The sequence below is a fragment of the Podarcis filfolensis genome, assembly GCF_964270895.1.
Source record: "Podarcis filfolensis genome assembly, chromosome: 1".
In the NCBI taxonomy this organism is placed as follows: Eukaryota; Metazoa; Chordata; class Lepidosauria; order Squamata; family Lacertidae; genus Podarcis; species Podarcis filfolensis.
Window position 1 is genome coordinate 130,331,214 of NC_139604.1, and position 15,533 is coordinate 130,346,746.

Genomic DNA, 15,533 nt, shown 5'->3' on the forward strand with positions numbered 1-15,533 from the left:
AATGTACACCAAGGTTTTTTTCCTATAATTTTTTGGGGGGGCCCAAGAGAGCGGGGCCCTAAGCTATAGCTTGTTTAGCTTATGCATAAATCCGGCACTGCGTTGAGATCAGAGGCTGAGGACTAGAGCCTTAAAAGTGGTCGCTCCTTTCTTCTTGTTGTCTTAGCCTGCAGACAAGAATCTTAGGCAACAATTAGGGGTGGGAAGGGAAAAATTCAGTCCATAAGAAAATAAGAAGGTTTATAACATATATAAAAATGTAATAAAACTTTAAACATTAAAAAACTTCCCTATACAGGTGTCAGGGCCGGATTTAGGTTTGATGAGGCCCTAAGCTACTGAAGGTAATGGGGCCCTTGATATATCCAGCTTTCCTTTGTCAGCAACAAATTGTCGCTGTTTTTTTGTGTTGAATATATGCTATATGGTAATTGATGGACCTAATAGGTATCTCAAGCCATTCACGCATAACAAAATATGTATTTTATCAAAGTAATTGTTGAACTGAAATACAATTTGAAATGTACATCCAGTGGTGTTTTTTCTTTAATTTTTTTGGGGGGCCCCAAGAGAGTGGGGCCCTAAGCTATAGCTTGTTTAGCTTATACGTAAATCTGGCACTGGGACAATGTAAAATTTGGTTTCCTGTGAAGGGATGTTGAGCTGCTTGTGCGTAAAGTTCCTAGTCCCTCAGTGTTTGGCTAAGTCCACAAACCACTGTCTGTAACGGAGCGCCATAAGCATGGCTCCGTCAGTCGCTGGCAGAATCCGACAGTGGGCGTTTACGGAATTTCTTCCAGCATAACAGCTCCTTAACGGAAACACGTCTTCTGGACTCTCTACGTGACAATTTCCGGCGGGGAGTGGGTGTCCCTATAGGAGGTCCTGAAACCTCCCCACTGTTCTCACTGGAATTGTCTCTGAGCCATTCTTCTGACTCGCTTTCCCTTGGAGCTCTTTCTCGCCCCCTGCTGGTTCCCTCCTCCGCTGATAAGTCTCTCTCAACCTCTGGGAGCCCTTGCACCACCTGTTCTTCGGATGACAGTTCCCTGACATTTCCCTAACGGTCTTTAAGCACGCCACAAACCTAATCTTAAGTCTCTCTCGGATATCCTGCACTGCTTTTTTGTGTGCCTGTTATTTTTATTGCATTGATCTATTTGATTTACTTTTGAAGAAGAAGAAGAAGAAGAAGAAGAAGAAGAAGAAGAGAAGAGGAAGAAGAAGAAGAAGAGAAGAGGAAGAAGAAGAAGAAGAAGAAGAAGAAGAAGAAGAAGAAGAAGAAGAAACAACAACAAACAACAACAACAACAACAACAACAACAGAGTCCATGATTAGGAGCTAGGGGACAAGCTGAGCTGGGCTGGGGCTAACGGGAAACTGAAGATATTGAAATACTTTATTGTCACTTGTACAACTTGTATACAGCGAGATTACACGAGCATGCCTCACTCAGCTCTCCTAGTTTTAATTCCCCTTGTTTACTGACGCACACCCACCAAACCCAAAAGTCAGTTGCCCTGTTGTTATCTTTTCATTCAGCAGCCTAACAGCCCACAGATAGAAGCCGTTCTTTACCCTGTTGGTGCGACTAATCATGCTTCTATATCTTCTGCCCGAGGGCGGGAGATCAAGAAAGTGCCGGCCAGGGTGTGGATCATCCCTGAGAATTTTCCTCACTCTCCTGAGGCAACGTTCTCCCACTATTTCATCCAGCGGATTCACGGGACAGCCCATAATATCTTGTGCTGTATTCACCACCCTCTGTAGGCACTTCCTATCAGTTGATGTCAAACCAGCGTCCCACACCGTGATGCAGTAGGAAAGAACACTTTCTATTGTGGACCGGTAGAAGGAGATCATCCAACATTGATTGACATCGTTCTTTCGCAATACTGCAGTAATAGAATCATATGCAGTCAGTGGCCCTCCGGCCTCTGCTTAAAAACCTCTGAGGAAAGATAACCCACAACCTCCTCAGAGAGTCCATTCCACTACTGGACTCTCCGTATTTTTCGCTCTATAAGACGCACCAGACCACAAGACACACCTAGTTTTTGGAGGAGGAAAACAAGAAAAAAAATATTCTGAATCCCAGAAGCCAGAACAGCAAGAGGGATCGCTGCACAGTGAAAGCAGCGATCCCTCTTGCTGTTCTGGCTTCTGGGATAACTGCGCAGCCTGCATTCGCTCTATAAGACACATTTCCCCTTACTTTTTAGGAGGGAAAAAGTGAGTCTTATAGAGCAAAAAATACGGTAATTGAAATCCACGGCCCTCTGGAGCAGCGGAAAGCAAGCTTGCTTCATCCTCCTTTAGATACCTGAAGATGGCTATCATGTCAACTCTGCGTTCTCTTCTCCAGGCTAAACATCCCCAGCTCCTTCAACCGCTCCTCATCAGGCTTGGCTTTCAGACCCCTGATCATCTTGGTCGCCTTCCTCTGCACACCTTCCAGCTTTCCAATGTCCTTCTTGGCAGCTGGAGGGCACCCGGTTGGAGGAGACTGTGCCACGATCCCCACGGATCAATAAACCTTCTTGCGCAGCCGCTGCTGACAGCAAAATGCCGGGTGGTTCCAAATTGCTAATAGACTAATGGGAAACAGTTTGGAGCTTGGAAGCGCTTTGATCTCTATTTATCAAGTACCAATGCCAGAACAACCTCTCTGGAAAGACCCGCTCAATCGATTCCCCCTGCTGATTAATGCCGATCTCCAAGTTTTGAAAGGCAACGGCCGCTCGAGGTCAGAGGCAATTATCCTGTTATTGGAAACCCAGAACTACACGGTTTCGTACATTATTTTTTTTCCTAATGGATTCCAGCGCAAGCCTCTCTCGGGGTCTCAGGGCAAACAAAATGTGATTGATTTGTTTACCAAAAAGAAAGGCTTCTGTGGGAGGTTTTCATATCCCTTCCTCTCAAGGTGGCCCACCCACCCCTTACAAGCTTTTCACACAGAAAGGGCAAAATATAATAAACGGAAGGAAGGTATCGTGATGATAGGAACGTGGTGTGTTGATGTTTGTGCTGCTACGAAGACTTTTCGCAAGACAGCTACATCACACATAATGCTCCTATTTCTGTTCTGGTTTTTTAAATATCATTGCTGGCGGAACTGCACTGGCTACCAGTTAGTTTCCAATTAAAAGTGTTGGTTTCGACCTGCAAAGCCTTGTGAAGTTCAGGACTCCAATAACTCAAGAACCACATCTCCCTTATTAATAATAATAATAATAATAATAATAATAATAATAATATTATTATTTCACCTCACTCTTTCCATTAAAGATATATATATTGTCAATTTTTGATGTAAAATACAATAAGAATCAAACTAGTTTGGAGAACAAGAATATTAAAAAGAACCAAAAGATATAAAAGCAAGAGAAAAAAGATGGGGGAAAATACCTATAAGGCCCTTCATTCTCTTTATATCATATATAGGTAAAGGTAAAGGGACCCCTGACCATTAGGTTCAGTCGTGGCCAACTCTGGGGTTGCGGCGTTCATCTAGTTTTATTGGCTGAGGGAGCCGGTGTACAGCTTCCGGGTCATGTGGCCAGCATGACTAAGCTGCTTCTGGCGAACCAGAGCAGTGCACGGAAACGCCGTTTACCCTCCCGCCAGAGTGGTACCTATTTATCTACTTGCACTTTTGACGTGCTTTCGAACTGCTAGGTTGGCAGGAGCAGGGACCGAGCAACGGGAGCTCACCCCGTCGCGGGGATTCGAACCGCCAACCTTCTGACCGGCAAGTCCTAGGCTCTGTGGTTCAACCCACAGCGCCACCCGCATCCCTTATATCATATATATCCTGTCATTTATCCACAAACAGAGGTATAGACCCTCTCATCTCCCACCTAGAAGATCCTTTCTACCCTGCCTTTCCTGCAGTGACTCCCCTCCCCTGACTGTCCCCTTCCTGTTTGTGTCCTCCTCGGCCCAATGAAAAGGAATTCTTTCTCCACACCGCCGCTGCCCCCGCCCCCAGCTTTTTATAAATGTTAAAAATACCAAGAGGAAACAAGAGGGAAAAGAGGAAAAGAAAACAAACAGAACAGTGGTCCAAACACTGGAAGTCCTTCCCGGCTGCTGCCTTGTGCACAAACACCCAACATGAGGGCTAGAAGCATGGTTTAATATTTTTAAAAACGAGGGGAAATGATGGACTGGAACGGACAGGTTTGCCTAGCAATATTTAGATGTCTTCCCAAATCCGAATCCCCCCAAAACAGGCTCCAAACGCCTGTAATGTGGCCCCGGCGCAAGGCAAACATCGCAGCATGTCCAATTCCCAAACTGGAACGGCGTTTCAGTCAGGGTGCAAAACAGGGTGTCGGTTGCTCACACAGCCAAACAGCTGGCTTAACTCTGAACTGCTGCCTGAAACATTTACAACGGGGTTTTGGGGTGCGGGTGTTCAGTTTGCGAGAATGAATCCCACCCCCTTTCAAACTTTCAATAATAATAATAATAATAATTTATACCCCGCCCATCTGGCTGGGTTTCCCCAGCCACTCTGGGCAGCTTCCAACAAAACACTAAAATACAATAACTTATTAAACATTAAAAGCTTCCCTGAACAGGGCTGCCTTCAGATGTCTTCTAAAAGTTTGGTAGTTATTTTTCTCTTTGACATCTGGTGGGAGGGTGTTCCACAGGGTGGGTGCCACTACCGAGAAGGCCCTCTGCCTGGTTCCCTGTAACTTGGCTTCTCGCAGCGAGGGAACCACCAGAAGGCCCTCGGCGCTGGATCTCAGTGTCCGGGCAGAACGATGGGGGTGGAGACGCCCCTTCAGGTCTACTGGACCGAGGCCGTTTAGGGCTTTCAAGGTCAGCACCAACACTTTGAATTGTGCTCAGAAAAGGACTGGGAAGGATCACTGCCGCAAAACTTGCCCACTGCAGCAGAGAACGCATGTTGCTTACCTAGCCCTTGGTTCTGTTGTTCCCATTCGATGGCGCTTGGCACTTGGTAGGAGACTCCAGAGAGCTCCCCAGCTGGGTTCTCGAGCCCTTCCAGGGGTTCCTGAGACGCCTCCCCAGGAAGAGTGAAGCTGGACAGGTTGGCGTCTTCATCCAAGCTTTCGTCCATGGAATTTGGTTCCCTCTCCTCTTCGTTGCCATCGTCTTCCTCATCTTCTTCCTCCTCCGGCTCCTCCTCTTCTTCTTCTTCCTCCTCCTCCTCTTCTTCCTCCTCCTCCTCCTCTTCCTCTAGAAAGGCAGGAGAGAGAAGAACAAGCACAATATTGAGAAAGACACAGCGGTCCATTGATATAATTGGAGTCCACAAGAGGACAGCATCTATGCAAAAAGGCTGGACAGTTGATGACCATTTTGGCCATGGCTAGAGGCCATGCAGGAATCTCAGTTACAGCATCCAGGGCAGATAATAATAATAATAATAATAATAATAATAATAATAATAATAATAAATTATTATTATTATTTATACCCCATCTTCACCGGTTCTGATTTAAAAGAGAGGTAGAGCCGGGTATCATCCACGTACTCGCAGACACCCAGCCCAAACCCCCTGATGATCTTTCCCAGCAGCTCCATCTAGATGTTGAAAAGCATGGGGGAGAGGACAGAACCTCGAGGCACCCCACAAGTGAGAGCCCAGGGGTCTGAACACTCATCCCCCAACACCACTTTCTGGACACGGCCCAGGAGAAAGGAGCAGAACCACTGTATAACAGTATATCCCAGCCCCTCTAGACGGTCCAGAAGGATGTTATGGTCGATGGTGTCAAAGGCCGCTGAGAGATCCAGCAGAACTAGGAAACAGCTCTCAACTTTGTCCCTAGCCCCCCGGAGATCATTGACCAGCGCGACAAAGGCGGTTTCAGTCCCATGGTGAGGCCTGAATCCCGACTGGAAGGGATCCAGATGGTCCACATCCTCCAGGCGTGCTTGGAGTTGTTCAGCAACCACCCGCTCAATCACCTTGCCCAAGAATAGAAGATTTGAGACTGCGTGATAGTTGGCCAAATTGGCCGGGTCTAAAGATGTTTTTTTAAGAAGCAGTTTAATAACTCCCTTCCCTTTCAGTATTTCGGACCATTTCTGCTTTTGGGGGCTTCCGACTGTGGAAGCCAAGCCAAGCCATCGTAAGTAGCTAGTAGCCATTTCCTCCATGGAGGAGCCCAGCCTGGAGATTTATATTTTTTATTATTATTATTATTATTATTATTATTATTATTATTATTATTTTGTTAATGGTGAAATCTGAGGGCTCCCTTGGACAAAAAACAAGGACACCAGCCAGGAATAGCAGAGCAAAGCAGCAGCCAGGAGGCTTGGTCTTGATTGAAGACGGTCGCGACAGGACTCCCACCTGCCACAAGGTGGAACAAAATGGAAGCCCCGAACAAAAGAGAACCCAAACTTTTATTAGCTGCTAATCCCCATGGTACTCCCCCCCAAACTACATCACTCATACATCACGGTTACATCACGAAAGGGGAGGTCTGGTGGCCGTAATCTGAGCATCCTGGACCCTGCCCCATGGTTCTCCTTGCCCTCCACCAAACACCCATCAAGTGGTACAAAAGAGATCTGACATTTCCCTGTTTCCCAGCCAAGTTAATCACACCCTTTTGTCTTCATCTGGGTTTGTTATTTCTGGAATGGCTACCTGTCTGGCCCTCAGGTATCAGGATGCCAGGGATTATCACTCAGGCAGAGGGGCTGCTGAGTAGCTGAGCTCACCTGTCTATATGAATTTCTGAAGTTTTCCCAGTGAGCCAGTACAGAGATACATTTATCAGTGAATTGTTAACATTTGGTATCGTGCAGCAAAGACCCTTTGAATAGATAGGAAGAAACTGTGACGAAGCGTTTTGTGGGGACAAATCACAAAGGTCACAAAAGCGATTGTGCCAATTTTGGTAGTGGGCTGCATGCGCATGATATCTGCTGGAGGGGCAACCCCCCTCAACCTATACATAAATTCCTGCAACTATTTTAATCAGGGTCACATGGAGGGAAAGGATTAAAGGACTGCAGTCCTGATTCTGCTCGAGAAGGGCTGCGCGGCTACTCCCATTTAAGAACAAAACACCAGGCGTATTGATGCAACGACACATTTAACACCATGGTGCTACCCAATGGGAACTAGCCCCTGTCATGGCTTGGCTTGGCTGGGTGTCGACGAGTCGGGGGGGTGGGGCTCCAGCTGGGGAACCCCCCAAGAGGACAGTATAGTATAGTATAGATTTATTGCGGCCATTGGCCCATATCGAAAACAATACATCAAAATTTATCCATAAACAATACAATTTAAACAGTTCCAAGTTAAAACACCCATATAAAACCAATTTTACTTCAGTTAAGTAAACACTATACACAATAAGCTCCCTCTATGTAAACCGCAATTCAAATCCATCAGATTTTGGGGGATATGCGTCTTAGTTCTGGCACTTATTGATGGTTCTTAAGTTTAGCTAAGCTGTCAGAGTCATACAGTGATCCATTTCTCCTCTTTTGAAATAAAACATTAATCAGGTATCTAGTGACTGCAAGGGATCTACTTGTATCTTCGTCGTTTAATAAGTATATTATTTGGGCTTCCTGAGATCTGTCAGCAATTCTCGATAAATATAGGGCCAGAAACTTGGACCGTGAAGCCGAATATAATGGACAGCAGAAGATTATGTGATATAACGATTCTATAGATCCACTTTTACAGTCACAAAGGAGTGAGATCTGTCCTTTGGAGAGTCTGTTACCCAACACGTTTGATGGGAAAACATTAAATCTAGCCTTTATAAAGGCATACCTGTGCGTCACCACAGATAAGGTAGTTAAATAAGATGGAAGTTTCGTTGGTGGTGTTAAGCCAAGGTTTATCGGCGAACAGGTGCCACCACCTGTCACAATATTAAATTGTAAATCCATCTCCTCTAATTTGTGAGTTATAATTCTCTTGGCAGAAATTAAATCCAATTTTAATAGTTCAGATGGAGATAGTCCTAGGGACACAAGTTTCCCATTCCCCAAGAGGACAAAAAAGAGACAGGAACCACAGTCATCGGGAAGTCTCATTGGGAAGCTGTGGGTTGCTGCAGCCCCATACTGCCTGGCATTTGGGGCCAGTGGATAGCTCAGCTGGTTAGAGCTTGCTGCCGATAACGCCAAGGTTGCAGGTTCGATTCTCCGTATGGGGCAGCTGCATATTCCTGCAGGGGGTTGGATATAGATGACCCTCAGGGTCCCTTAGGGACGCGGGAGGTGCTGTGGGTTAAACCACAGAACCTAAGACTTGCCAATCAGAAGGTCGGTGGTTCGAATCCCCGCGACGGGGTGAGCTCCCGTTGCTCGGTCCCTGCTCCTGCCAACCTAGCAGTTTGAAAGCACATCAAAGTGCAAGTAGATCAATAGGTACCGCTCTGGCGGGAAGGTAAACGCCGTTTCCGTGTGCTGCTCTGGTTCGCCAGAAGCGGCTTTATCATGCTGGCCACAGGACCCGGAAGCTGTATGCCGGCTCCCTCGGCCAATAAAGCGAGATGAGCGCCGCAACCCCAGAGTCGGTCACGACTGGACCTAATGCTCAGGGGACACTTTACCCTTTACCTTTACAGGGTCCCTTCCAAACCTACAATTCTACGATTCTATGCCGAATGGCTCTGTTTTCTCCTAAAACATTTTGCCCTAACGCTCTGCTCCTGGTTAAATTGCTCAGAAACAATAGGAAACACTGCCATCTCTTGGTCACCGGGAAGCAGTGCAGTCTTCCAGATAAAGTTTCGCCAGCGCAGAGGTTGTCATCACTTACCTTTTTTTTCGCTCCATAAGACGCACCTGAACATAAGACGCACCTGGTTTTTAGAGGGGGAATGCAAGGGGAAAAAATTCTTTAAAGGGAGCTCTGCGCAGTGAAAGCAGCAATCCCTCTTGCTGTTCTGGCTTCAGCGATAGCTGCGCAGCCTGCATTCGCTCCATAAGACGCACACACATTTCCCCTTACTGTTTAGGAGGGAAAAAGTGAGCCTTATAGAGCAAAAAATACGGTAAATGCAGGCAGAAGTGCAACAAAATCGGAACCATAGCATTGTAGAGCTGGACTAGGGTTTCCTAGTCCAACGCAGGAAACTTTTGGTCCAACGCAGGTCTTGAACCTGCAACCGTGAGATCAAGAGTCTTGTGCTCTACCGACTGAGCCAAAGATTCCTTAAAACAACCTCCTTTACTGAATATTCCTCCTGATTTTCTCGCCACAAAGCTTGTGTGTTCATTCGGCTTTGTATTCAGGGGTTATTCGCCAGAGGAGGGGCTGTGTGGTATTGCGGTTAGAGCATCAGAGGAGAATCTGGGAGGCCAGGGTTCAAATTCCTATTTGGCCATGAAGCTGGGTAGGGCTGGGAAATATTCCCTGCCTGACACCCTGGAGAGCCGCTGTCAGTTCAGACAGTCCTGAGCAAGATTAGACAATGGTCTGATGCAGTATCAGGCAGTTTTCCTGTATCACACAAGACCCCACCTTTCACGCAAGTTTGGGTTTCTTTGGGTGCTGTTTGAAAATGCAGAGAGAGAGAGAGAGAAGGTAGAAGTTTGCTGAGCCAAACGACCTTCTTTGCAAACTCATTTTCATTTTCAACAGCACTGCAGAGAATCAGCAGAACGTTTGCTTTTTGGAAAACAGTTTGTAATTAGGGCTCTGATGGCCTTCTAATTCTTTTCTCTTCGTATACATGCATCTCCCTCCCAATGATTTGCATTCAGAACAAAAACGTTCTTACTTTTTGCATCTTTTTTTTTAAAAAAAGGAAGATTGAGAGGCCCCACGGGAAAGCCTCTGTTGAAAGACATATGTAGATTCATGTAGAATTGGGAGGGGGAGACACCTGTGCCCCCTCCACATTTGTTTGTTTGTTTGTTTAATGTATATACCACCATTTATCCATAGATCTCAGTGCGGTTCACAATATGTTGTTGGACTACAACACCCAACATCCATGATCACTGGCTGTCTTGGCTGGCGATGATAGGAGCAATTTCAGGCTGAGGAAGCCAGCGTTTGTCCATAGACTAAACCGCTTCTGATGCAATGAAACACCGTGACGGAAACCAGAACACACGGAAACGCCGTTTACCTTCCCGCCGGAGCGGTACCTATTTATCTACTTCCACTGGCGTGCTTTCGAACTGCTAGGTTGGCAGGAGCTGGGACAGAGCAACGGGCGCTCACCCCGTCACGGGGATTCAAACCGCCGACCTTCTGATCAGCAAGCCAAGAGGCTCAAACCACAGCGCCACCCACATCCCTACCTGTACTGTACTCTTTTTCGGTGCCTACTTGAAAACATTTTTGTTTAGACAAGCATATCCAGATGTTTTTTGTTTGTTGTTTGTTTATTATGGGTTCTTATCTTTTTGAATAATAGGTAAAGGTAAAGGTAAAGGGACCCCTGACCATTAGGTCCAGTCGTGACCGACTCTGGGGTTGCGGCGCTCATCTCGCTTTATTGGCCGAGGGAGCCAGCGTACAGCTTCCGGGTCACGTGGCCAGCATGACTAAGCCGCTTCTGGCGAACTAGAGCAGTGCACGGAAACACTGTTTACCTTCCCGCCGGAGCAGTACCTATTTATCTACTTGCACTTTGACGTGCTTTCGAAGTGCTAGGTTGGCAGGAGCAGGTACTGAGCAACGGGAGCTCACCCCGTCGCGGGGATTCGAACTGCCGACCTTCTGATTGGCAAGTCCTAGGCTCTGTGGTTTAACCCACAGCACCACCCGCGTCCCTTTTGAATAATAGCGCACCAATAATAATAATAATAATTTATTTATACCCTGCCCATCTGGCTGGGTTTCCCCAGCCACGCTCCCTTCCCAATGTTTCCAGCAACACTTTTCAGAATCATTACTGCTTCCAACACACACACACACACACACAGCCACAAACCACCCATTAGGCTGCAGCGGTTCTTAATAAGTTGCTTGGGAGAAACCAGTCCTTGGAACGAATCCTGCTGAGAAGCCCATTAGCACATTAATTATAAGAGCCCAAATGGGATGCTGGTTATTATATCAAAGGAACAAGCCTGCAGCCCAGTCCAAAGAGTGATTGCTAATTGGAAGAACAAGCAGGAAACAAGTCCAGTCTTACCCTCAAGCAAGGAAAATCATAATTGCAACGTCCTATTTCTCTCTCTCTCTCCATGATTCATAGTCCATCTGTCCCACTAGGGCCCAGGCAGGTAACAGCTTTCATAACACTGTTCTGGTGAACATGTTGTAAACAAGAGCTGATGTAGAACAGCCGCGAAGAGCAGGAACTGGGCTCAGCCTTCCCCAACTCAGTGCCCTCCAGATGTTTCAGGCTGCTGCTGCAGCCAACATGGCCAGAGTTTCTTTGGGGGGTGGGAGTCGTGCTCCACAACAGGTTTCCACCCTGGCCACCCCAGTTCTACTCAACTGCTTGTTTACAAAGCTATTGTACTACCAACCTTACTATTTACTTGCGAAACATGGACCACTTATAAATGCCATCTCCAACTCCTCAAAAGACTCCTGGTGTCTCCAAAAAAATGTACACATCACTTGGGAAAACAGACAAACTAATGCCAGTGTACTGGAAGAAGCAAAGATCAACAGTATCGAAGCAACGGTTCTTCAACATCAACTCCGTTGGACTGGTCATGTTGTGCGGATGCCTGATTATCATCTTCCAAAGCAACTACTCTGTTCCAAACTTTAAAATGGAAAGTGTAATGCTGGTGGTCAACAAAAGAGGTTTAAAGACTCTCTCAAGGCAAATCTTTTTAAAAATGTACTATGAATACTGACAACTGGGAAACACTGGCCTGCGAGCCCTCCAGTTGGAGAACAGCCTTGACCAAAGGTGTCATGGGCTTTGAAGACACTCGAACTCAGGACGCAAGGGAGAAATGTGCTAAGAGGAAGGCATGCTTGGCAAACCCTCAACTCCCACCTGGAAACCAATGTCCCCACTGTGGAAGGACGTGTGGATCCACAATTGGCCTCCACAGTCACTTACAGACTCATTTGTCAGGTGTGCATGCAGGAGCCAGGCCCTGTGACCAATAGGACTTTGCAGGACTGGGGCCTTCCTAAGTTTGTTCTGAAGAGGCAAGGCAGGGCCCCACAGGTGAGGCCGACTGGTAACTCACAGAACCTGGTGGCAAGAGCTGGGAAGGTATATAAGGTCAGCATTTCCCTTCGGCTCTTTGCCACAGCAACATGCTTCCTGCCTTGTTGCGTTTGGTTTCTTGCTTCCTGATCCTTGAACCTCAGCTTCTTCACTCCTTGAGTCTTGATCCCCGGACCCTGACTTCGTGACTCCTTGCTTCCTGACCCTCGGACTCTTGGCTTCCTGACTCCTGGCTTCTGGACCACCGTTCCTGCTCCCACCCCGCCATCTTGCCCCCGGTCCTGATGTCCCCTGCAGGGACTTCTACCGCCCATGAACTGGACCGTGACATCATTGTTAAAACCGTGTTTATGGAAGACAATCTTACTCAGCTACGAGGGATTGCCAAAGAAGAAGAAGAAGACTCAACTGGGTAGAGACGAATGGTGGTTCAGTAAAACTAGGAATGCTTTGCATAGTTAGACTATGGAACTCCCTCCCACAGGGATGACCACCAACCTGGAAAGTTTTAAAAGTGGGCTGGACAAAATCAGGGAGGACAAACTGCCCATGGCTACTAGCCAGAATGGCGATCCTATGCCTCCATGGTTAAAAAGCAAGAGTTTCTTTTGTGCTTGGGATTCCCACAGGCATCTAGTTGGCCTCTGTGAGAACAGAGTGCTGGACTAGATGGGCCACTAGAAGATTCAGCTGGTTCTTCTACTTTATTTCCTGTTAAATCCCTTTATCAATATAAGTTTTTATTAAGACCTTTCCTAATATATTACAGTAAAAGAGCAACTAATCTGAACAAAAACATAAAAGGGGGGGTTGTCATTCACAGATAAATCTTAACTTTTATTTTTATTTTATTATTATTATTACTCTTTTATTCTGACAAAGTAATAACTATAAATAAGAATAAAAATGTGCACCCCACCACTGAGTCCATTCCATTGGAACTATGCAACCTCCCAAAATTTCAACACCTCTTGCGATGGTTTGACCCCTTCCTGTTTTAACAGTACAAATTCTACAAACACCCTCCATATTTCCTCAAAATCATTTCTCCCGCGTATTCCCCGTATTACCTTAATGGCACATGTTGATTTATCATTAATAGCTATGTCCCACACCTCTTGATAAATCTTAACTTGTCCCATGCAGAGGAAGGTAGACGCCACCAGCTCTCACCTTTCTTCTCCCACCCTCCCATCCTGGGAGATCTCTTCTTCCCTGCCTCTCACACAAGGTCCTTCGACAACTATCCATCACTTCTCCACACATTAACCAACAGAGGTGTTTTCCATCAGCTACTCCCTGATCCGTTCGGCTGGAGGTACCAGGGTCTGACTGTGTGCACCTTCTGTGTGCAAAATGTAAGCCCTACTGTCCTGTCCTGGTCAGGGATCCTTACCTTCCAGAGCCAGCATTCTGAGTGGTCTTTACCTCCAAAGCAAAGCAGAGAGCTTTTAAGCACAGGGGCTCCGAGATGCTCCTCTCGCGAGATCTCACGGGGGCTGTCCGAGCTCCTGTGAGATCTTGCGAGAGCATCCCAGTGCCCCTGCGCTGAGCAGGACTTGCGCAGTAAGCAAGGAGGAGAGTTCAAAAGCTCTTCCCACACCGGGATAACTCAGTGCCAAAAGAGCTTAAATGTGTGCATGTAATCTGGACAATTTCAACCGGTGCAAAGTCAAAACGCACAAGTTAACTGAGATTGTACTGGACCTGGGAACACGATAAGCTTCCTTATACCGAAGTCAAACCGGCGGTCCACCAGACTGAGTGTTGTCCACCTAGTGTTTCTCAAACTTAGGTCCCCAGCTGTGGTTGGACTACAACTCCCATCATCCCCAGCTAGCAGGGATCATGGGAGTTGTAGTCCAACTGTAGCTGGGGAACCAAGCTTGCAAAACACTGACTCTCCAGGCAGGAGAGTTTCTCCCAGCCCTACCTGCAGATGCTAACGGGGACTGAACCCAGGACCTTCTGCACGTAGAGCAAGTGGTCTGGCGCTGAGATCCAAGGCCGTAACATATATACCTTCTGATTCCAGCCTATCCAGCTCATAGGTTGCAGCCGTGGTGATCTGGTGCGTGGCTGGGACAGTGGTCCTCTTCGTCAAAGACGCCAAGGTCGGCAGAACTGTCATGGCTTCGGTCGCTCCCAGAATCCCTTCGTCCTGCGTTCTCTGGTCCCCCAGAGTTGCAGGAGAGCTGGCAACAGAAACATCTTCCTCCTCCTCTCCACTAAGGGCAGTGACGGGCCCTGTGCAAGAGGAAGGGAAAACAGGAGATTGGTGTGTACCCGACACCCACATGGATAATGAGCGCAAACCCATGTGTGATCTCATTTTTATTTTTACTTCTTCCGTCTTGTTGTGTTGTTATAATTTAATCCTTGTTCAGCTGATTCTTTTATTATTTCCTTGCTTACCCCTGCACAAGGGGAACAGGGGGTATAGGGGAATTTGAAATATTATTTATAATATAAAAGCTTTAATATAAAATTTCTAACTGTGTTGTATTTGTATACAGCAAAGAGAAGTTTAGAGTAATTAGGTATATTTCAATTTAGTTAATTATGTAATAGGTTTATGTTAGAAAAGGAATATGGATGTTGAATTTGATGTTTGTAATTTTTCTTTTTTCGGTTTTGGAAATAAATAAAAAAAGGATAATGAGCACAAACTAGCCCAAGAGCATCACAAGCAATGTCCAGGGTGGCAGAAGAGGCTATGTTGTCTATTAATATCCTTCCTAACTTGCGTTGGCAAGTTTCTTTATGTAGCAGAGTTTACATTCTCCTTCCATACATGCACAGCAGATAGCTGGTTGCAGGCTTGTGTGAGCCTCTCACTGTTATACAATTAAGTATTGAATTGTATGTTCCTGGTAAGTTCCCTTTAATCGCTCTTAAAAGAATAAAGACACGGCAGTCTTATTCAAAGTCAATAAAAGAAATTTACTCACATCAGTTCACAGTTGGATTCCTGAAGGCAGACTTAAGTTACAAATATGTACATGAGGATCCACCCCATATGGGGGAATAATCCCAGTGCTTCTGAGAAGCTAGCAGAGCATTCCTAACTAAGAAGCTGGTCAAACGAAGAAGGAAGTGAAAAAGAGGGAGAGCGTGCTGCGTGACTTGTCCTTTTGTTACCTGAACAGGTGAGGTCACACCCACCTTCTATCACATGCAAAAGGAAGGATGCTCCAGCCAGGAGGAAACAGGAAGTTTTCGACTGGCTGGACCAAACATTACCCGGCATGTCTTCTCTAGCATTACAAGGAATGTTATACTTGACTGCTCTCAGTGGATTACATCCCACAGATGCTATTAACTAAGGCAACTTTATGCCATACTAGAGTTTAGGGACAAAGTATTCTCCCAATGGATTTGTCATCATCATGAGTCAGTCGTCCTGGTTCAGG

General features: G+C 46.4%; 2 protein-coding genes across 7 annotated transcripts in view; one reads left to right on the forward strand and one right to left on the reverse strand.

The window, feature by feature from the left end:
* TBPL2 (TATA-box binding protein like 2) overlaps window positions 1–15,533 on the forward strand; it is a 246,019-nt gene that overhangs the window by 161,069 nt on the left and 69,417 nt on the right. The gene's annotated exons all lie outside the window — the stretch shown is intronic.
* The window catches only part of ARMH4 (armadillo like helical domain containing 4), a 57,723-nt gene that overhangs the window by 17,229 nt on the left and 24,961 nt on the right, over window positions 1–15,533 (reverse strand). For 2 of the 5 annotated variants that reach the window (XM_083613600.1, XM_083613602.1), the window contains 2 exons: window positions 14,135–14,367; window positions 4,934–5,216 (listed from right to left, as the gene is read on the reverse strand). In XM_083613600.1, coding sequence (XP_083469726.1) covers window positions 4,934–5,216; window positions 14,135–14,367 — 516 coding nt within the window. Of the gene's footprint in view, window positions 1–4,933; window positions 5,219–13,339; window positions 13,598–14,134; window positions 14,368–15,533 lie in introns of those variants that run through there. The other 3 variants (XM_083613601.1, XM_083613604.1, XM_083613603.1) reach the window with 3 other exon arrangements.